This window comes from Lutra lutra, chromosome 3, assembly GCF_902655055.1.
Source record: "Lutra lutra chromosome 3, mLutLut1.2, whole genome shotgun sequence".
Classification (NCBI taxonomy): Eukaryota; Metazoa; Chordata; class Mammalia; order Carnivora; family Mustelidae; genus Lutra; species Lutra lutra.
In genome coordinates this window covers 57,224,321-57,245,499 of record NC_062280.1, presented here as the reverse complement: position 1 = coordinate 57,245,499, position 21,179 = coordinate 57,224,321, and the positions used below count along the sequence as shown (strand labels likewise).

The 21,179-nt window shown below is 37.7% G+C and overlaps 2 protein-coding genes across 23 annotated transcripts in view; both read left to right on the top strand.

The window, feature by feature from the left end:
* Positions 1 to 5,264, top strand: part of BAZ2B (bromodomain adjacent to zinc finger domain 2B) — a 316,333-nt gene extending 311,069 nt beyond the window's left edge. For 16 of the 17 annotated variants that reach the window (XM_047721833.1, XM_047721835.1, XM_047721843.1 and 13 more), the window contains one exon: positions 1,664 to 5,264. In XM_047721833.1, the coding sequence (XP_047577789.1) occupies positions 1,664 to 1,817 (154 nt within the window). In that variant the 3' untranslated portion in view covers positions 1,818 to 5,264. The remainder of the gene's footprint in view (positions 1 to 1,663) is intronic. The other variant, XM_047721834.1, reaches the window with a different exon arrangement.
* Positions 5,265 to 13,537: 8,273 nt separating this feature from the next.
* The window catches only part of WDSUB1 (WD repeat, sterile alpha motif and U-box domain containing 1), a 49,189-nt gene continuing 41,547 nt past the window's right edge, over positions 13,538 to 21,179 (top strand). The window contains exons 1-4 of one of the 6 annotated variants that reach the window (XM_047721873.1): positions 13,538 to 13,678; positions 16,374 to 16,795; positions 18,436 to 18,620; positions 20,586 to 20,678. In XM_047721873.1, the coding sequence (XP_047577829.1) occupies positions 16,398 to 16,795; positions 18,436 to 18,620; positions 20,586 to 20,678 (676 nt within the window). In that variant the 5' untranslated portion in view covers positions 13,538 to 13,678; positions 16,374 to 16,397. Of the gene's footprint in view, positions 13,699 to 14,129; positions 14,188 to 16,373; positions 16,796 to 18,435; positions 18,621 to 20,585; positions 20,679 to 21,179 lie in introns of those variants that run through there. The other 5 variants (XM_047721875.1, XM_047721872.1, XM_047721874.1 and 2 more) reach the window with 5 other exon arrangements.

Below are 21,179 nucleotides of genomic sequence, written 5' to 3'. Positions count from 1 at the left end.
TCAAGTTCTTTGATTTAACCCAAACTAATAAGCTAGAACCAGAACTCACAAACAGTATTTCAAATGTTTAAACTAGAATTTATCAAATAGAGGGGAGGAAATAGTTGCTTTAATGAATCTTTCTGGGTTCCATCAGCTGTGAGAATAGTGTTTGTTTCACCTAGAATCTCACCTAGAATTCTGTCCTGGATTCTGGCATTAATCATTAACTTTTTCTTATAGTAAGGGCCAGTCTAAAGAGATAAATATTTATCAAAGTAACTTTTAAATATTTTATAAAATTTATTCCCACACCCGCTGTATGATTCCATTTATATCAAACTTCCAGAACAGGCAAATCCATAGAGAAAGACCGATTAGTGGTTGCCAGGGATGGGAGAGGGAAGAATGAGAAGCAATTCCTTAATGGATATAGGGTTTCCTTTTGGGGCAATGGCAATGTTTTGCAAGTAGATAGAGGTGGTAATAGTAAATGTTGTGAATGCACTAAACGGCACTGAATTGTCCACCATAAAATGGGTAACTCTATGTTATGTGAATTTCCCCTCATTAAAAAATAATAATTCCCAGAAGAACAGGAAAATGGGTGAGGTTACCTAAGGTCTGAATTAATTCTGTGAGCTCATTACAGATAGAGAAATGTTATTTTATTATTGCACATAGGAGAAGGAAGTGAGAAGGAGTGGAAGACTATACAAGGTATCCCATCAAGGAAGTAATTCCACTTTTACCAAGGCTCAGAGTTTCAGTGTGTAGTGTACTTCAAGGGTATTTCTAATACATAAATTATTTTAGTAGTTAGCTAACCATACATTAGAATTAATTAAATAATTTAAATTTCTAAAAGCTCTTTTTCAAAATGTATTGTTTTCACTTAGGTTGGCTTGAAAGAAACCACTCCTCTTTTACCAATGACTTTAGGCAGATTCATTCACAGTTCTGTTCTCTTTGCTCTGTTTTTTCAGACAAAGATTGGGCTTATCCCACCAAAAAAGCACTGAAGCCACAGTGCTTTTTATGGAAAGGCAGGTTTTCATAATGTTGTCTCTGATAAAGGGATAGAGGGTTTTTGTTTTTTTTCTTTTGGGCCGGTTTTGGATTATCATACTCCAATGCTTGAGCGAAAGAGCACATGTGAAGAGAGAAGAACAGAAATGGGAAATGGGTAGGAATTAATATAGCAGTATATCCTGGGATGTATGTAGAAGCTACAGGACACGTGTAACATTTTTGGTGGACAAAAAGCATTTCCATTATTTCCACTGTAACTAAATAGTTTTGAATGTGGATGATAGGGTACCATAACTGGTCAGAGGAACTAATAAACCAGCCAGGTGGAATGAGTCCTGGGGCAGCACACTAGGTACACAACAGGAAACTGGGTTTGGGGAAAATGCTAGTTAGTTGAAATTTATCTTGATCATCAGAGAGATGTGTTTTTTCCATTTAATCTTTTAAAATACTGCATGGTTCAGAACACATGCAATTTTTTTACTGTTAGTCTGTAAGAGAGTATAATGTTTTATATCAGTTTAAATGTAGTTATCTTAATCTTTTTTCTTTCAGTTTTATTTTTTCATTTTACCTTTTATTACCTCTTCGTTTGTTTTTAAAACAAAGCCACCCTATAAAAACAACCTCTAAATCATGTGTTTTCTTTCAGATATCCAAACCTTGAAACCTTTGCTGTAGATGTCAGGCTTGTTTTTGACAACTGTGAAACATTTAATGAAGATGATTCTGATATAGGCAGAGCTGGCCACAGTATGAGGAAGTATTTTGAAAAAAAGTGGACAGATATTTTCAAAGTGAGCTGAAGTTATAATAATCTTTTTTTTTCCTTTTAAACAAGGACAAATGAGACCAGCAATGTGAACTGTATTTACATAAATGTGCAAGGCACATACATAATGACTTTTTTTTCCTTAAAATAAGTATCACAAAAAAAAAAAAGTATCAGAAGAATGATACCATTTTTAAAGGCTTCACTCCTACAACAACCAAGGCCCTTGGTTATTGGTTTGTGTGATTTATCAGCTAATTTAGGTAGAACAGGGAAGCACACCCAAAGAATTTTCAAAGGAAAGGGTGTTATAGTGCAATAGCAATTAAAATATATCAAATCGCACTGAATATTCAACACCAGAGCTCTAATGTGGGAAATGGTTCTCCTTTCCCTCTCAATAAATATCTATTTTTCATTTTTTTTACTTTGTAGTTTATTTTTTAGTGAATGTATTTAATTTTATGAATTATTTATGATTAAACCACATCCAGAATCTTCGTTTTCTGTGAAAAGGAAGAACTAGAAAATTGCTTTAAATCTTGAAAATACAACAAGGAATGTTTTAAAATATAAAACAAAGCCAAGTTAAACTGTTTACACTGATGTGCTATAAAAGCACCAAAAATAAACTTTACTGTAGAGTTACAAGTACATTTATATATATATAAATATATATATATATATATATGTTGCTGCATCACTTGTGTAGTTAAATTGTATTTCAAGACAGTGAAGAAAAATTGACATGTATATACTGTTCATTATTGTTTATATTAAGTCTTGTTTTAAATATGTATTATGTGTATATATTGTTTGGAGACATTATTGTTTATGCCTTAGAAGGACTGTAGCATTTTATTTTAGTCTGAAGGTAATTATAGCTATACAGCTTGTACAGTAATTATCCTCTACCAACACTGTGGCGTCTCCTTGATCTTGGTAGTGCCTGCCTTTGAAACAGGGTGTAGGGGATATTAGTTTTCCATTTTTCTATTTTGTTATATAATTTTAAGCCACCAGGGCCTAAATTAAAGTATAATCATTTGTATCCATGTGGAATAAAATTGTGACAATTTCCTATACACACAGTATTTTTTCATAGAAACATTTCCTTCCCATTTGCCTTGCCTCAGAAATAAATTTAAAAAACATTTGTAACCACTGTGTTTTATCTACTGTGTGTTGTGGTGGCCTGTTGGAGGCAAATAGATCAGAATTTTTTTTGTACCTATGTAAGAGTACTTGAAGTTTTATTTAAAATCAAATGTTGTGGAAAAGGTAGCATTCTTTTTTTTAGGAGTGTTATTTTTCACTACTATGTGTGGCACGGATACAATAAAAGACTTTTACAAACTAGTTTTTTAGTTTTTCTTAATGAACCTGAATATATATTCTTTTCAAAAAGATAGTTAATTTAAATTTGATTTTTACAAAATCCTAAAGGAGGAGCAGCAGACTGTGTAGTTCAACGAACATTGGGCTGGGCGGAGGAGGGCGGTTTTAAGTCAAGTTTTGTGCCTTTCATTAGCGCCTGAGCCTCTCTGGACCACATTTTGTTGTTGTTTTCACATTTTCAATATGGAAATATTAGAATACATTTTAAAAGTCTTGTTCTGATATGAGAAATGTCTCAATTGGTAGACATGTAACCAATTGTCAGTAGTCAATAAGAAAAATTGATCATATAAATTTGTCTGGTAAGTCGTGAGCTACACGTTCAAGCCTTCATGAAATATGATTTGATGCCTTGCTGGGCTCTGAGGAATGAATCACTGGTGAACAAGACAGGCACAGGCCCTTCGTGGCGCTTACAGCCTTGTGGAGAAGTAGTCCCGAGAAGCCTTTAAAAATGGCTTTTAACAGTGAAGGGAGAATAGAAAAGTTTTGAAGAAAATATTCCTAACTTTAAAATGCTTCGAAGCCACCAAGTATTTTCCAAAATTTCTAGACTGTTTGTGGAGACTGATAGGAAAATCAGCTGTTATTATGTAAATATGTCAGTTTCTGTTAACCAAATACTGCACTTATGCCTCAAGGGGCTCGTGCTTAATCAAAAAGACCATGTGGAGAAAAGAACAAGGTGGTGCTGTGAATAAAGTGTCTGGTTCTTGTGTTTATGGGTATGCCAGATGCTCCATGGGGAGTCTTCTTCATGGGGGTGTTGTGCCTTAGGGATGATACATGCTTACATTAATTTATATTAGATGGTATATAAGCAGCTTGATAATAATATGTCTGGTGTCTGAGGAGTTCATAAATGATAAATAAAATACTTAAACACACAAAGCACAGTTTTTCAAGAGTGATAATTTTCTTTTAACAATAAATAAGATATCTCTGGAAAAAGGAAAGCCTGGTCAATATGGGCTCCTTGGCCCCATGTCTTCATTGCTACTCAGCAGGGATAGCTGCTCCAGAAGTGGGCATGATCAGAAAAAGGCAATTGGTCTAAGTAACAGTTGTTACTATACATTTGTGGATCATTTGTTAGGTGAATGACTCTTGCAGTCACAGTGCCCTGGGTTGGGTGTTTCTTCAACAAACCGGTATCATTGTTCTCTTCAAATTTAAAAAGTTTTCCTGACCCTCTGTTATCACACAATCCGAAGTAAAACACAACATACTTTAATTAAGATAAACTAGGCTTTAACCTGAACCTTCTCCATTTTAGTTTCAGTTGCTCTATAAATTATAAACCACTAGCTTGCCCTCACAATTACATTTAGAATATCGCTGAAGTAGTAACCAACCAGAATAACCAAACAGTGCACTACTATTAAACACAGAAAATAATCATCAGTTTGAAATAGTATATAGAGTAATTTAATATTTATTTAACTGATAACCATAGTGAAAATTAAACAAGTAAAAACTTATCTATGGGTATACCTTGAACTCATAAGAACTAACTTACATAAATGCTTTTATGTAAGATGATCCCTTTTTCTTGTTTCAACCCAAAAATGAAATTTGTTAAAAGTACTAATTTAAATCAAAATTATGAAGGCTCTAATCTGTCCTCGGTACCTTATGTACCCCCTCTGTTCTCCTCTTTTCCATCACTTCTATCCTCATTTCCCTTTAAGGAAATTTCAAGTCCTGTTCATTTAGCCTCCCAGTAAACACCCTCAAGAAAATCTGGTATCAATCATTTACTCCTTCCGTAAATTTTTGTGGGCTACCTCTCTCAAGGTTATTTGTATCTTAAATATTTCCATTTGAGTAATGAAAGAAGTTTGTGTTCTGTTAAAAGAATTTCATTCCAATACGGAGACAAAGGAAGTATTTTTACAGAATCAAGGTTTTCCTTCTACAGGAATATGACTCAAAAAAAAAAAAAAATACAGCACCAGGAAACTAGTAGAACCTTATCTACTAGAAAATTTGCTTCAGTGAGATCTCTTAAACCTGCATGGGCTATACTACTACTCTATCTTAAAAAGAAAAAAAAGGGGCACCTGGGTTGCTCAGTGGGTTAAAGCCTCTGCCTTCCGCTCAGGTCCTGGTCCCAGGGACCTGGGATGGGGGCCCGCATTGGCTCTCTGCTCAGCAGGGAGCCTGCTTCTTCCTCTCTCTCTGCCTGCCTCTCTACCTACTTGTGATCTCTCTCTCTGTCAAATAAATGAATAAAATCTTCAAAAAAAAAACTTTTTTTAAACCTCAGCTATATAAAACTGAAGTAACCCCTCTCCTCAATTCATGTCACATTCTTCACGTTATTCTTGTAAAACCCTTATTTTTTTACTTCTTCACAGCAACTCTTCAATTTCCTTTCCCCACATACAAATATTTTTAATATATCTTTCCAGTTAACCCTTCTTGTATTTATTTAGCAACATATGTATCTTTACAAATATTGAGAAGAAATTTTTTTAAAAATTTGTCAGTTGCATTATGCTACAAGTTTGTTTTTCCATTTCTTTTGAGTTGAAAAAATACTGTGTAAATCCAGTTCATTACTTTTCACTGCTACAAGGCATTCCATCACAGGCATATACCACATTTTACTTTCAAATTTCTCTTAAGAAAACCTGGGGTGCCTGGGTGGCTCAGTAGGTTGAGGCCTCTGCCTTAGGCTCAGGTCATGATCCCGGGGTCCTGGGATGGAGCCCTGCATCGGGCTCTCTGCTCAGCGGGAAGCCTGCTTACCCCTCTCCCTGCCTGCCTCTCTGCCTACTTGTGATCTCTCTCTCTGTCAAATAAATAAATAAAATCTTTTAAAAAAAAAGAATGAAAACTAAGGGGCACCTGAGTGGCTCAGTCAGTTAAGCATTTGGCTCTTGATTTTTTGCCTAAGGTCATGATCTCAGGGTCCTGGGATTAGGCCCCAGATCAGGCTCTGCGTTCGGTGGGGAGGGTCCTTGGAGATTCGCTGCTTCTCCCTCTGCCCCTACCCCCTGCTCACTCATGCTCTCTCTCAAATAAATAAACATTAAAAAAAAAAAAAAGGAAAGAATGAAAACCTGAGTTGCTTGCAATTTCTTGTCACTGCAAATAATACTGCAGTGAATGTTGTCATACATATCCAAGGTGTTTCCAGAGGACCTTCATTTTCTGGTACGCATGCCCTTGTATAATCCTTTTCCACACTGTATCAGGCTTAGCCTGTGTGACCAACATCATGTGGCAGAGTGATAGCCTATGAATTCCCAGATTAGGTCATAAGATACATTTCCGCTTCCACCTTGTTTTCTTGGAACATTTGCTCTGGATAAACCCATCTACTGTGTTATGAGGACACTAGTGGCGCTCTGGAACAGCCAATAGCTAGCATCAACCTGCAAACCATATGCCTGCTGCATCTTAGAAGTGGATCCTACAGCCCAAGTTAAATGCTCGATTGGCTGGAGCCCCAGCCAACATCTGGACTACAATTTCACAAAAGATCCTGAGCCAAAACTACCCAGCTAAGCCGCTCCTGGGGATTTTGTTGTTGTTGTTGTTGTTGTTTTTTAATTAAAGGATAGTTGACATATTAGTGTCAAGTGTACATCATAGTGATTTGATATTTTTATACAGTATGAAATGATCTGCACAATAAATGTAGCTACTATCTGCCATGATACAAAGTTATAATATTGATTATATTCCCTATGCTGTACATTACATCCCCATGACTTTATTTTATAACTGGAAGTTCGTACCTCTTGACCCCTTTCACCTATTTCAGCCTCCCCAACCCCTCTCTCCTCTGGTAACAGTGTGTTTCCTGTATCTATGAATCTGTTTCTGTTTTGTTTTTCCACGTAAAAGTAAAATCATATGGTATTTGTCTTTCTTTGCCTGATTTATTTCACTTAGCATAATGCTCTCTGTGTCCATCTGTGTTGTCACAAATGGCAAGATTTCATTGTTTTTTATGGCTAAGTAATACTTGTGTGTGCCTTATCTTTTTTATCCATTCATCTGTTGACAGACACTTGAGTTGCTACCATATCTTGGCTATTGTTACAACGAACATAGGGGTACATATATCTCTTCAAATTGGTGTTTTTGTTTTCTTCAAATAAGTACCCAGAAATAGAATTGCTGGATTGTGTTGTGGGTTTTAATTTTTTTTTTAAGAACTTCCCTACCGTTTTCCATAGGGGATGCACCAATTTATATTCCCAACAGTATACAAGGGTTCCCTTTTCTCCACATCCTGACCAATACTTTGTCTTTTTGATAATAGCCAATCTAACCATTGTCAGGTAGTATCTCATTGTTTTGATTTGCATTTCCCTGATGATAAGTGATGTTGAGTACTTTTCATGTGGCTATTGGCCATCTATATGTCTTCTTTGGAAAAAATGTCTTTTTTTTTTTTTTTTTTTTTGCATTCTGTTGTGTGAATTCTTCATATATTTTGGATATTAACCCCCTTTTTGGATGTATGACTTGCAAATATCTTCTCCCATGCAATAGGTTGCCTTTTTGTTTTGTTAGTGATTTCCTTCACTATGCAAAAGCTTTTTATTTTATGGAATCCTATTTGTTTATTTTAACTTTTGTTGCCCTTGCCTGAAGAGACTGGTCCAATAAGATATTGCAAGATCGATGTTAGAGAGCTATGTTTTCATCTAGAAGTTTTATGGTTTCAGGTCTTATATTCCAGTCTTTAATCCATTTTGAATTTATTTTTATATATGGCATAAGATAATGGTCCACTTTCATTCTTTTGCACGTAGTTGTCTAGTTTTCCCAAAACCATTTATTGAAGAGACTATCTTCCCCATTGTGTATTCTTTCCTCCTTGGTCATAAATTAATTGACCATATATGCATGGGTTTATTTTTTGGGCCCTCCAGTCAATTCCACTGATCTAAATGTTTGCTTTTGTGCCAGTACTGTACTATTTTGATTACCATCGCTTTGGATTATACTTTGAATTCCAGAAGCATGATGCCTTCAGCTCTTTGTTCTTCTTTCTCAAGATTGTTTTGGCTATTCCAGGTCTTTGTGTTTCTAAACACATTTTCAGCTTGTTCTATTTCTGTGAAAAATGCCATTGGTATTTTGACTAGGATTGACTGAACCTGTAGATTGCTTTATATACTATGGACATTTTAACAATATTAATTCTTCCAATCCATGATCATGGAATATCTTATCTTTCCATTTATTTGTGTCTTTCATCAATACAATATTTGTAGTATTTGGTTTCCAGGTTTTTCACCTTTGTCAAATTTCTTCCTAGGTATTCTTTTTGATGCAGTTGTAAATAGGATTATTTTCTTAATTTTTGATAGCTCATTATTAGTATGTAGCAATGGAACTGATTTCTATATGTTACTGAATTATTGACTCACAGAAACTATGATATAATAAATACTGTTGTTTTAAGTCACTTGGTTTTGAGTAATTTGTTACACAGCAATAGAAAGCAAACTGTGTGATAAAAGTTTCTCTAGGATGTACACAGGTTAGGCATATGCACACGTTCTGTGCTGTTACCATACTGCTCTCCAGATGATTGCACCAGTCTACACACCTACCAGCAGTGAAAAAGGATTCTTTTTCCCTACCTCCCAGTGAGTGTTCAATATTTGTATTATTTTTCACTAACAATTTATTACGGATTTTAGAATTTGAATACCATGTTTTGAAAAGTATCAAGCAATTTATCTTCTCATATTAGCAGCTTCAAGTTTGATGCGCATTTTGTGTTTGTTTGTTTTTTTAATGTACATGTCGTTTCTAACCCTGTCTGCTTTCTAGGGACTGTAAAAACTGCACCCAATTTTATTTTCAGCCAGCGATATTCAGGAGATGAAACATTTGTGTTTGCTCTAGTTAGCTGGAAGCACTGATACTGCTAAAGAAAAAGCTTAGGTATATGCAGGTGAATAGAAGATACTGAGAATTCTCAGGTATTGCTGGGACTTGTGTAGATTTATGAGTCACTATAGCAAAAGTAGTGCTTGGAAGTGTGGTGGGTAAGGAGTTGGCTAAATACAGGGTTAAAGGAAAAGCTAATTTGGATCCTCTGGACCTTCACTGGAAGAGAATTTTGCACCTTCGCATTTAAATCAAGGGGGAAGGCAGGAGCACTTGGGTGTCTCAGTTGGTTAAACAGCTGACTCTTGATTTCAGTTCAGGTCATGATCTCAGGGTTGTGAGATGGAGCTCCAAGGTAGGGCTCTGCACTCAGCAGGGAGTCTGCTTGAGATTCTCTCTCCCTCTCCCTTGTCCTTCCCTCCCACTCTCTCTCTAATAAATAGGTAAATCTTTAAAAAAAAGATAAATCAAGGGGGAAGCAATGCCAAAATTAGTATCTGAGATTGGTTTGTTATTTCTCTACCTCGACCATACATGTGAAAATCATTCGGGTTGTTGTCTTTGGATGACTAAATAAAAGTGTTGTGAGGTATAAGTTATATGTAGTTCATTCTTGAACTTTTTCTTATTTCTTAAGATTTATTTATTTGAGAAAGAGAGAGAGCATGCACGCACTCAAACGAGCAGGGGGAAGGGGCAGAGGGAGAGAGAATCCTTAAGCAGATTCCTTGCTGATCAAGGAGCCTGATGTGGGCTCAATGCCATGACCCTGAGATCATGACCTGAGACAAGATCAAGGGTTGGCCTCTTAACTGACTGAGCCACCCAGGTGCCCCCATTATTAACTAAAAAAAAAAAGATTTTAATTAAATTTTAAACCAAGTATCAAGCTCGATTTCTAAGGGTACTCTAATCCTCCCCAAACAGAATCCTTACCATGTCCTTTAATGAAAAAACACCCCTAATAATCATGGTAGTAGATATCAAAGAATATGGTGAATCTTGAGGGAGAATTCGGTAGTGAATGATAGAGGCCTAAGGCTTAGAGCCAACTGGGAATATATCTTGGGTTCTGAAGTGAAAAGAAAGCTCAGTGAGTTCATTAGATCACCAAAGGATAATGAGGCATTATTATAATGAGGCATACAACATAGGTTTGTATGGAAACAGTATAATGTTTTGAGAGGCTGTATACTTATTCTAGGGATTCCTCCAATTCTTTTTTTTTTTTTTTAAGATTTTTATTTATTTATTTGACAGATAGAGATCACAGGTAGGCAGCGAGACAGGCAGAGAGAGAGAGGAGGAAGCAGGTTCCCTGCTGAGCAGAGAGCCCGATGTGGGGCTCGATCCCAGGACCCTGGGATCATGACCTGAGCCGAAGGCAGAGGCTTTAACCCACTGAGCCACCCAGGCGCCCCAAGGGATTCCTCCAATTCTTAAAATATGTTTACAACTCCTTTTTAAATATTGCTTTCAGCATTTGTAATACACTTTTCTGAATATTTTCATTATAGCAAATCTCAATTCTTTTTAGTATAAGAATGACTTTTTAAAAACAGATTCTATTCAGCCATTCAAAACTATCATGTGAGGGCATGCTCTCTCTCTCTAATAAAAAAGTCTTAGAAAAAAAAAAAAGACCTAACCAAGTATGGTAAATTTAGCTGGTAAATATTAACTGGTGAATATACTGAATAACGCTATTTAAGAAGGATTAAAGATTGAGGCATAACAATTGAGATGTGGCTTACTTTAACATCTATTGAGTTAAATAGCTTTCTATTATATAGATATTTTCCACATGGAAAATACTTTAATGTATGCAGTAGCTGTCTTGTCTCCTGATTTCCTTCCACCTACTCTAGTAGATGTTGGTTGACTATATGCTTCAGGGGAAAGTGGGTCCTTTTCCAGCCTCAGGAGGGTAAATCTTTTTTTTTTTTTTTTTTTAAGATTTTATTTATTTGACAGAGAGATCACAAGTAGGCAGAGAGGCAGGCAGAGAGAGAGGAGGAAGCAGGCTCCCTGCCGAGCAGAGAGCCCGATGCGGGGCTCGATCCCAGGACTCTGAGATCATGACCTGAGCTGAAGGCAGCGGCTTAACCCACTGAGCCACCCAGGCGCCCCAGGAGGGTAAATCTTAATTAATGGCAATTCCATTACTCTTGAAAGTGATTGCTTAACATATGGCATGTGATACAATTCTGAGCAGTGACACATGAGACAAAAGCTGCTGCGGGGCTTCTGAATAATTGTCCAGAGGAGAACTGTCCAAAAGGGACATCAGTGTCTGTCATACTTTTTTTTTTTTAAAGATTTTATTTATTTATTTGACAGACAAATCACAAGGAGGCAGAGAGGCAGTCAGAGAGAGAGGGGTAAGCAGACTCCCCACTGAGCAGAGAGCCTGATGCAGGGCTCGATTTCAGGACCCTGAGACCATGACTGGAGCCGAAGGCAGAGGCACCAACCCACTAAGCCACCCAGGCGCCCATGTCATACTTTCTTGTGTAATAAAAAAAACATGAAACTTGGGGTGCCTTGGTGGCTTAGTTGGTCAAGCATCTGCCCTCAGCTCAGGTCATGATCCCAGGGTCCTGGGATCAAGCCCCGCTTCAGGCTCCCTTCTCTGAGGGGAGTCTGCTTCTCCCTGTCCCACTTCCTCTCCCCCAGCTGATATTATTACAAAGAACAATTGGAAAGTAAAGATAAAATAGGATTAATTATTGACCACAGTTATATAATTAAAGCAAAAAATGCATAAAATATGAATCTTTAAGATTCTAAGTTCAAGTTCCAACTATTTTGATACTCTATCTGTTGTGTAAAATAAGATAACCAGCTCACTTATGTGATCAAAGATCTCTACACATTCTTAAAATGTTTCTCTACTATATTGGCAAGATATTTTAATTATCATCTCATAAATTGCAAATCTATAGACTAGAGACCAGCCACAAGAAGGCTTCTCTCTAAAGTTGCCTTTCCCTGAAACCATACGGGCCTAGAGGTCTCTGGGCTAAAAGACTGGCATGTGTAGGCAGAGTTACTTTTACATAGTTTACTTATTACAATATTATAACAAATTATAACAAATTTGCTCATCAAATTAGTGAAGATAAATATTATCAAGTCTGTCAAGAATGAAGAGAGACAGGTACAACCATATGTTGTTGTGCAAACCATACAACCCCTCTGAAAAGCAATGTGGCAGTAATTAGGAATTTTTACACCCTTATGTCCAGTAATTCCATTTCTATTTTTTAAAATTTTTAAAAAAGATTTATTTATTTCACAAGTAGGCAGAGAGGCAGGCAGAAAGAGAAGGGGAAGCAGGCTCCCCGCTGAGCAGAGAGCCCCATGCCAGACTCGATCAAAGGACCCGGAGACCATGACCTGAGCTGAAGGTAAAGGCTTAACCCACTGAGCCACCCAGGCGCCCCTCCATTTCTACTTAACAATTTAATTAGTAAATGTTCATGAATGTGGATAAAGATTTATGTACAAAGCCATCTAATCCAGTATTATTTATAATCACAAAAATATGTAAACAACCATCCAACAACGGGGAAAATGTTAACTAAATTATGGTATGATTCTAGAAGTGTGAATTTATGCAGGGAATAATGAAGCTACTGGAGAAATCTCAGACATGGAAAATACTCAGGATGTAAGTTTAAGTTTAAAAAGACAGTTCGCAGGACTTTTTTTGTAAAATTATTGGTATCTATTTGAAAGACTAAAAGGAAATATTACCTCTGAGTGGGCTTTAAGTGTAGTTGACATACAACGTTATATTAGTTCCAGTTATTCACACAATGATTCAACATTTATATACATTTTGAAGTGATCACCATAAATCTAGCTGCCATCCGTCACCATACAAATTTGTCACATATTTTAACTATATTCCCTATGCTGTACATTGTCTCCCCGCGTCTTATTTCATAGCTGGAAATTTTAATCTTTTAATCCCCTTCCCCTATTTTGCCCATGCCCCACCTTTGGCAACCACCTGCTTGTTTTCTGTACCTGGGAATTGGTTTCTGTCCAGTGAAAAGGGCTCTGGGGTTCAGGGGCGAGCGGACCGCCCTGAAGAGATATGGGAAACCTTAGCACAAAGATGGCAGAAAACACCAGGTTATGGACGGCTGAGGGTAGAGCTAGCCTAAACAGAAAAGGGCAATCATGGAGGCTAGAGGAGAACAGAATCCAGGGGAGAAATACCAGAGAGGAAGGAGATTCAAAAAACCCTGAGCTGCAATAACCAGAGAGTGGATACAATGTCACCTTTAAAACCATATTTCAGGCACTTGCTGAGCCTTGGGACTTCAGCTTCCCCCGTTGGGAAAAAACTGCGAATAAACTCTCTTCCCAAAACGAACTCGGGTCGATCTAAGGCCAGTACTAAGAGACGCCCGCCGCTGAGGGTGGGAGGCCACGCATGCGCCCTGGAGCGAGGCGTGTCCGGGGGGCGGGGCCTGTTTTCTTTCTTGCGGGTTTCCGCGGTTGCCAGCCCCGCCCGCCTCACCTGCGCGTCGCGTGGTCCTCGCGCGCCTGGGGGCACCTGAGGGTGGATCCCGCACGGCTCGGGTCTTGGAGGTGGACGTGGCCGCGTCCGTGGGCCGGTTGAGCAGCGGCGGCGGCAGGTGGGAAAGCACGGCTAGGCTCAGCTCGCGGAGCCTCCCTACTCGGGGTCTGGTTCTCGAAGTCTGGTTCGAAGCGCGCGACGGGGGGCGGGCCAGAACTAGGAGGGGAGCGGGGCGCGGTGATGCGCCCAGGGCCGGGGCCCAGAGCCCGGGGCGGCCCTGCGGGCGTTGCGTGGATACTCCAGCTGGGCCGAGTCGGATGCCGCCGCCCCGGAAGGCCCGGCTCTCCGGCAACTGTCAGTCCGCCTGCCCGGGTGGCTCAGTTCGCTGAGGACCGGCCGACTATAAGAGTGGGGTGCACTGCACGCGGGGGGTCACTGCGTGCGGGGGAGTAAGTCGCGGGGCTTTATGTTGGAAGATTTGGGGCACATTTCCGGTTTGCTTTGGATTAAATAGGGATTCGTGTGTTGACAACTGACGAGTTGACCAGCCCAGGGACTGACTCTTCGGCCTGACGGCTCAGTGGACGGACGCTCGCACCCCGACGAGGCAGGTGGTGTTAGGCGTGAGAGTGCTTTTCTTTTTTTTTTATAAAGATTTTTATTTATTTATTTGTCAGAGAGAGAGAGAGAGAGAGAGAGCGAGTACAAGCAGATAGAGTGGCAGGCAGAGGCAGAGGGAGAAGCAGGCTCCCTGCTGAGCAAGGAGCCCGATGTGGGACTCGATCCTAGGACGCTGGGATCATGACCTGAGCCGAAGGCAGCGGCTTAACCCACTGAGCCACCCAGGCGTCCCAATGAGAGTGCTTTTCAAAGAGACTTTGATTAAGTGATTATGTGTCTATTTTACCATCTGTTTGGTCTGGAACTTCAAAGGGAGCTGAGTGCCACAGGGGTGTGGAAGCCGAAGTTTGTTTGCAAGATTACCTAGTGTCTTGGGATTTGGGAGTTCTTCAAAAAGACCTCATGATCTTGCTTGTTTTCCGTGCGGTAATACAGGTGACAATCCACGAGGACATTTTGTGGGTTTTTGTTTTTTTTTTTAAGGATTTTATTCATTTGACAGGGGGAGAGAGAGATCACAAGTAGGCAGAGAGGCAGGCAGAGAGAGAGGGGGAAGCAGGCTCCCTGCCAAGCAGAGAGCCCGATGTGGGGCTCGATCCCGGGACCCTGAGATCATGACCTGAGCCGAAGGCAAAGGCTTAACCCACTGAGCCACCCAGGTGCCCCTTGTGGGGTTTTTGTTTTGTTTTGTTTTATCTTGGCTTGTTTTTTAGACGTTGTTGAAATTTGGGGAAAAAAACGCTGAAGTTTTGGGATACAATGAATATAGATGTCTTCCATGTATTTGTAAAGAATTCTGCAAATAACAATGCAACAAGAGATTGCGAATTACAATCTGAGGGTATAACTATTCCTTCAGACCTGATTATTATTTCATTTTGCATTATTTTCCACTGCTGAATTTTCTATTTTTAGTGTTGGTAGCTTTATTTTAAATTTTCCAATTTTATATTGTGTTCATATATGATAGAGGTGGAATTCAAGTGGGTTTGGAAAAAAATCAACAAATATTTATTTGAGCATATTAGGTTCTGACACTGTTTTATGTGCTATGGATAAAGAAATGAGCAAGATGGACAAGATCTCCACTCCTTTGGAATTTACATCCTCGTGGTGGAGAGACAACAATTACATCCTTGGTGGTAATTGCTACACTGAGGATTGAAACAGAGTAATATGTTAGCCTGGAAGGTGGCTGTTTTAGACTGGGAAACCCTTTCCGAGGAGAGACACTGGAGTTGAGATCTGAATGAAAAATAGGATCCCAAAAGCAAAGGGGAGAGAATTTCAGCCTGAGGAAACAGCCTTGTCAAGATCTAAGAATCCATTTGACCAGGCAGGCTGGAAGGAAATGAGGGAAAGGGAAAGGGGCAAGACTTGAGATCTGAGAAGTAGGTGGTGAAGAGCCAGATACATAGAGTATTTTGTAAGCTTTGAGGAAGGGTTTGGATTTTAATCTAAATTCTTAAATTTGTTCTTAAGTTTAGTTTGGCTATGTTCATTTTTTTGCCACTCTTTATCTTTGGTTTCCTTCTCTTGGTGTCCTTGGATTTATTAAATTGGTTCTTCACCTCAAATCTTTTCTATCATTTTATTCGTTATCAGACAAGGTGGCACACCAGGACATAGGAGCTTGCAGCACTGCCACTGAAATTTTGAATGAAACCATTTCTTAGTTTTTATGAGTGAAAGGTACAGTTAATGCATCTGAAAGGCAGAGCTGTCTCCTTGGCTCCATTCTGTGGAAGGAGCTGCTGGACAGTTTTTTAAGAGTGGAAAATCTTTTTGAGTTGGGATTAGCAGATCTGGAGTGAGACATTTTTGAGAAATAATTAGTTAAGGGAAGGGCTTCAGAGGTGAAATAAACACCCAGTGTTTTGGATGTTCAGTGTCAAATCAGTTTGACGTTATTTGACAGCGTTCTTTCTCAGGAGTTAATTGAAATTTATTGGTGTGTCAGGTGTGACTGTGATTATCGTTAGAGTTTATGGTCTTACTGGTGTTTTCTCTCCAAATTATTCTTATTTCAGGTACAATAGTTTGTCCTTTAAAAATATGAATGTAGGAGCTTTCACTGAGCAAATCCTTAAATTGATTTTGACTCTTTTCTACGGATTTGAGTTGCATTTATTTGACTCTAAGGATGAAGTAACCTTTATTTAAAAATTGCAGGACATCTTACTTCGAATAAAGAATATGGTGAAACTAATTCATACCTTAGCCGATCACGGTGATGATGTCAACTGCTGTGCGTTCTCCTCTTCTCTCTTGGCTACTTGCTCTTTGGACAAAACAATTCGTCTGTACTCCCTAAGTGACTTTACCGAGCTGCCCCACTCGCCATTGAAGTTTCACACCTATGCTGTCCACTGCTGCTGTTTCTCCCCTTCAGGCCACATTTTGGCTTCCTGTTCAACAGACGGTACCACTGTCCTATGGAATACTCAGAATGGAGAGACTTTGGCAGTGATGGAACAGCCCACTGGTAGCCCCGTGAGGGTTTGCCAGTTTTCCCCAGACTCCACTTGTTTGGTATCAGGTGCAGCTGACGGAACAGTTGTTTTATGGAACGCCCAGTCATACAAGTTATATAGGTATGAATATTTAAACCCTTTCCGTTTTTAACCCTATTAACAAGTTTGTCAAGAAAGAAAGACAGAAAGAAATATATTTTGATGACTTTAAGGACCAGATAATTTTCCGAAATCGCAAGGAAAGGCATTTTGACCTGTCTTCTGAAGGTCATAAAAAAAAATGTTTTTATGGTTTTTGTAGTAGATTTGCTTAGCCCTGAGAGTTTTAAATCTCCAATCTTTCTCTTGTAAAATACACGTTAATCTTGTTAGACTTTTATGGATTTTTACTTTAAGAGCTAGATGAAGAAAACAGTCTTTTGAATAAGATTCAGTAATTTTAGGATTTATTTTTGTCACTTGTGACTCAAGCATTTGCAGTAATAGAGTAATGGTAGGTAAGTCTCTCCTGAGAAACACAGCTGTTTCCTGACTGGGATTCTACCTAGGGAAATGATCAACCCCAGAAAAAGGAACCTTGTGATTAGTGTGGTGTTGTCATTAAAACAAAACAAAACAAAAAACCACCTGAAAAACTCCTTTTAGACGAAAATACATCAATTAATTTAAACTGGTATTGTTCTGTTGCAACTTGCCAACATGAAATCTATGTACTTTTATGTCTATTATGGTGAGCTATATATCACATAAAGTTGACCATTTTAATAATTTTTAAGTGTACAGTTCAGTGACATTAAGTACATTAAACACCATAAACTTTTAAATGTTACCAAGAGAAATAGCCCAATACACTTTCTCCTGTCCTTAGATCATTCAGAGCACAACTGTTGCTCATCAGAATTAGGTCTGTGGGTTGAAGAAGGTGATGTGATTTAAGTGGCGTTAATGAACCATTTAAAGAGACAGCTCAGAAAGACGAAATCGTTCAAGTTTTTTTATATGAATGAAATATAGCTGTCAACTAAGAAATTTTCTTTTTCACTTATCAGGTGATGAATTCTGCCTCTCTGCCATTACTTCCCTAATGTATGCTGCTGTAAAAAGATAACACTGCAATAGTACTGGATGGGACCCTGCACTAATTGTTAGGCTTTTACCAATTTATTTTTCCTAATTGAGAAAATTAAAATTAATACTGTCAGCACATTGCCTCCTTATCTTCCCAAGATAATTTTAACTTGTTCACAGCATTTTCTTTTCATAAAGAATTTATATTTCTAGTTTATATTTATTTGTATTTTATATTTGAAGGTTATGCTTCTTGGTGATTTTAATACAAAAGTTGAAAGTACTTTTGACCTAATAACATGTTTTCCAATAAAAGTAGCTTTTTAAAAAATGTATAACTTTAGTTGATATTTTGGTTGTCAGAGCTTTTTTTGTTAAGTTTCATAGATTTTAATGCGTTCATACAGACTTGCCATATGGAAAAACATGAAGCTACATGGACTTTGGTTTGGATCTATATAGCTTAGGCTTGAATACATTACTCAAGATAATGTTTAAACCTGTTTTTTGGAAAAGCATGCCTTAGTTCATAGCATATGATATTTCTATAGACATCTGTTGCCCTTTCTAGTTCTCTATTAGCCATTTTTCCTGTTTTTACTATAGTAAGCTGCTGTTAGAAATTGTAATATAAAGTAAGAGATATTCCAAAATAAATGAAACCCCCTGCCCTTTTTTTGGCTTTATTTCAGATGCGGTAGTGTTAAAGATGGCTCCTTGGTGGCCTGTGCATTTTCTCCGAATGGAAACCTCTTTGTCACTGGCTCCTCATGTGGAGATTTAACAGTGTGGGATGATAAAATGAGGTGTCTACATAGTGAAAAAGCACACGATCTTGGAATTACCTGCTGTGATTTTTCTTCACAGCCATTTACTGGTTAGTTATTTTAATCTTGAAAGCGCTAGTAGTTCCTATTTGTAATTTGTGTACAACTTTTAATTCTTTTATTCATTTTCATTTCATCTTTAATAAATGAGAAGCCCTTTTAATTCATTCCTATTGAGGAATCATTCTTGTTCTGTATTTGATCAAAATGAAATCATGAAATATCATAAGGGAAAATCAGGTTATTTATACATTGGGGAATGACTCAACTTTGTATAGTAGATCTGGATTCCTTAAATATGATAATTTAGAGGACCTCACCCTATTGATTGTGCTGTGGATTTTTAAAATACAGTATATTGATCTTCAAAGAGAAGTGTGAAATTAAAAAATTGGAAACAGAAGCTAAATTTTCAGTTTACTAATTTAATCTTCCAAAAGCTGAATTTATAAAATAAGATGTTTGACAACACAATTAGCTTTTAAAAGAAGAAATACAAGCTACTGAATATAGATAGACTCTTGTTTTAAATAGAGAACGGTGAATTGGGAAGCTCTCTTCTATTTCATCCTGTGTGGTAGGATGAAGTTCAGCTTTTCTTGCCTCAAGTCCTATTCCACCACCAGTTCTATCCTATTAGCAATATAATGTGAGCTACATTGTAGATTTAAGACTTTTTAGTCATAGGTGAAATTAATTTTCATGATAAAATTTTACTCATCTATAAAATATTTCAATAATTGATAGTAACACATAAGGTATTTCACTATTTTTGATACTAGGTTTTTGAAATCTGCTGTGTATATTATGTCACGTTTAAATTTGTCCTAGCCATATTTTAAGTGTCCAGTAGCCACATGTGGCTAGTGACTACCTTACTGGACAGCTCAAGTCCAGAGGTGGGCAGGATGGTTTTGGCACTCCCCTATTTCAAACCCAGCAGTGGCTGATTAAAATAAAATTAAGGTAAGGTACAAAATGCCAGATCCAAAACACAAAGCCTGGAAGTACCAGACACATTGTTTGCCTGTTTGCCTGCCTCCTCTCAACGCACACTTGGTCTCAGACATTCTCTTGCCACACTGACCTCCTTTTGTTCCTTGAATGTTCCTAAGATGTTTCCAAGCATTTTACCATATGGACCCTTCAGCTGGTTCACTGTTAGTTATCCTTTAGATTTCAGGTAAAAATCACTTCAAATAAGCCTCCCCTGTGCTTATGTACATAGTTGTATCTTAGTATGTATCGGTGCCAAAACTTCCTTTGATGAACTGTATCTGTGAAGTTAGGTGGGACTCATGTAAAATTGACTTGATGATATCAATATATACATTAGCTACAAATATTTAGGAACTTGTCTAGTGTATATATAATTATACACTGAAATTATCTCAGCATTAAAAACTAGTGGGTTTTTTGTGACACCAAATTTACTGATTACTTTCCTTGATTTGTATAATTTCTACCAAATAAAATAGACCGAATTAATGTTATTTTGGATTTAAAATTCCAGCCTTTGTCTTGATTCAGCCGAAGGGGGGGGAAATCTCTATTTTTCCATGTGAATTATAGACTAAGCTTTTAAGAAATGGGTATATCCTTTAAAAAAAAAAAAAAGTTGGGAATAATTAAATGTTGAACACTCATAACTTTTCCTCCTTATTTTTCCCATCAGTGCTAGCCTTATAGACTCTGAGATGGGGTTGAAGGATGGCCCAGACTTAGTAGCTCAATATTGGCCATACCCTTGAGTTACATTCTTAGTGGAAGGAAATAAAAAGGCAAGTTGTTGTAGTAAGTTCAGTGGCCAGGGTTATAATCCTTTGATGCACCTTGTTTAAAATAAATTCTTTAATTAGCATTTCATTCTATGGTTTGTGTTTAGTTAATACCACTTTTGAATATGGTTTAAGTGAATAGAGTTAACAGATCTCAATATAAGAAATTGAAAATTTTTTGTTTTAAATATTTTACCAATTCTTGTGTATTTATTTTTCACAAATTTACATTTTTAGATGGAGAGCAAGGTCTTCAGTTTTTTCGATTGGCCTCATGTGGTCAGGATTGCCAGATCAAAATTTGGGTAGTTTCTTTTACCCATGTCTTAGGTATGTATGTGTGTATTCAACCAGTAGTTCTCTAAAATTGTGAATCAGATAGAATTTCTGTTTTAATTCATCTTTTTACTTAAGGAACTCTGGATATCTAGAAGTATTATAAAGTATGTATTAATAATTTTTAGTCAGAGCAGTGACGTACATATACATGATTTAGTCATTGGATGCTCACAGCTGATAATGACCTCCCTGCTACCGCCACACACATTCCTGCTCACCAGAAAAACCACCTTACACTTTATCTGTTTGCAACTCTTGGTGGTTTTCTGTTTGTATAAGTATTGTTTTCCCACCATATTTAAAATTTTTTCACTGTGGTGACTATTTTTTGGCAGTGTGGGGGAGGTCTTTCCTCCATGTAATGCACTGTTCCTTCAGGTGATCCTTCAGTCAAGAAACTCACATTGTTCATTTTCGGAAAACTTTTAAGTTAAAGGTTCGGAAAACCTTTAAGTTATTTCTTTAATAATTTCTTCCCCATTTCTTCTCTTT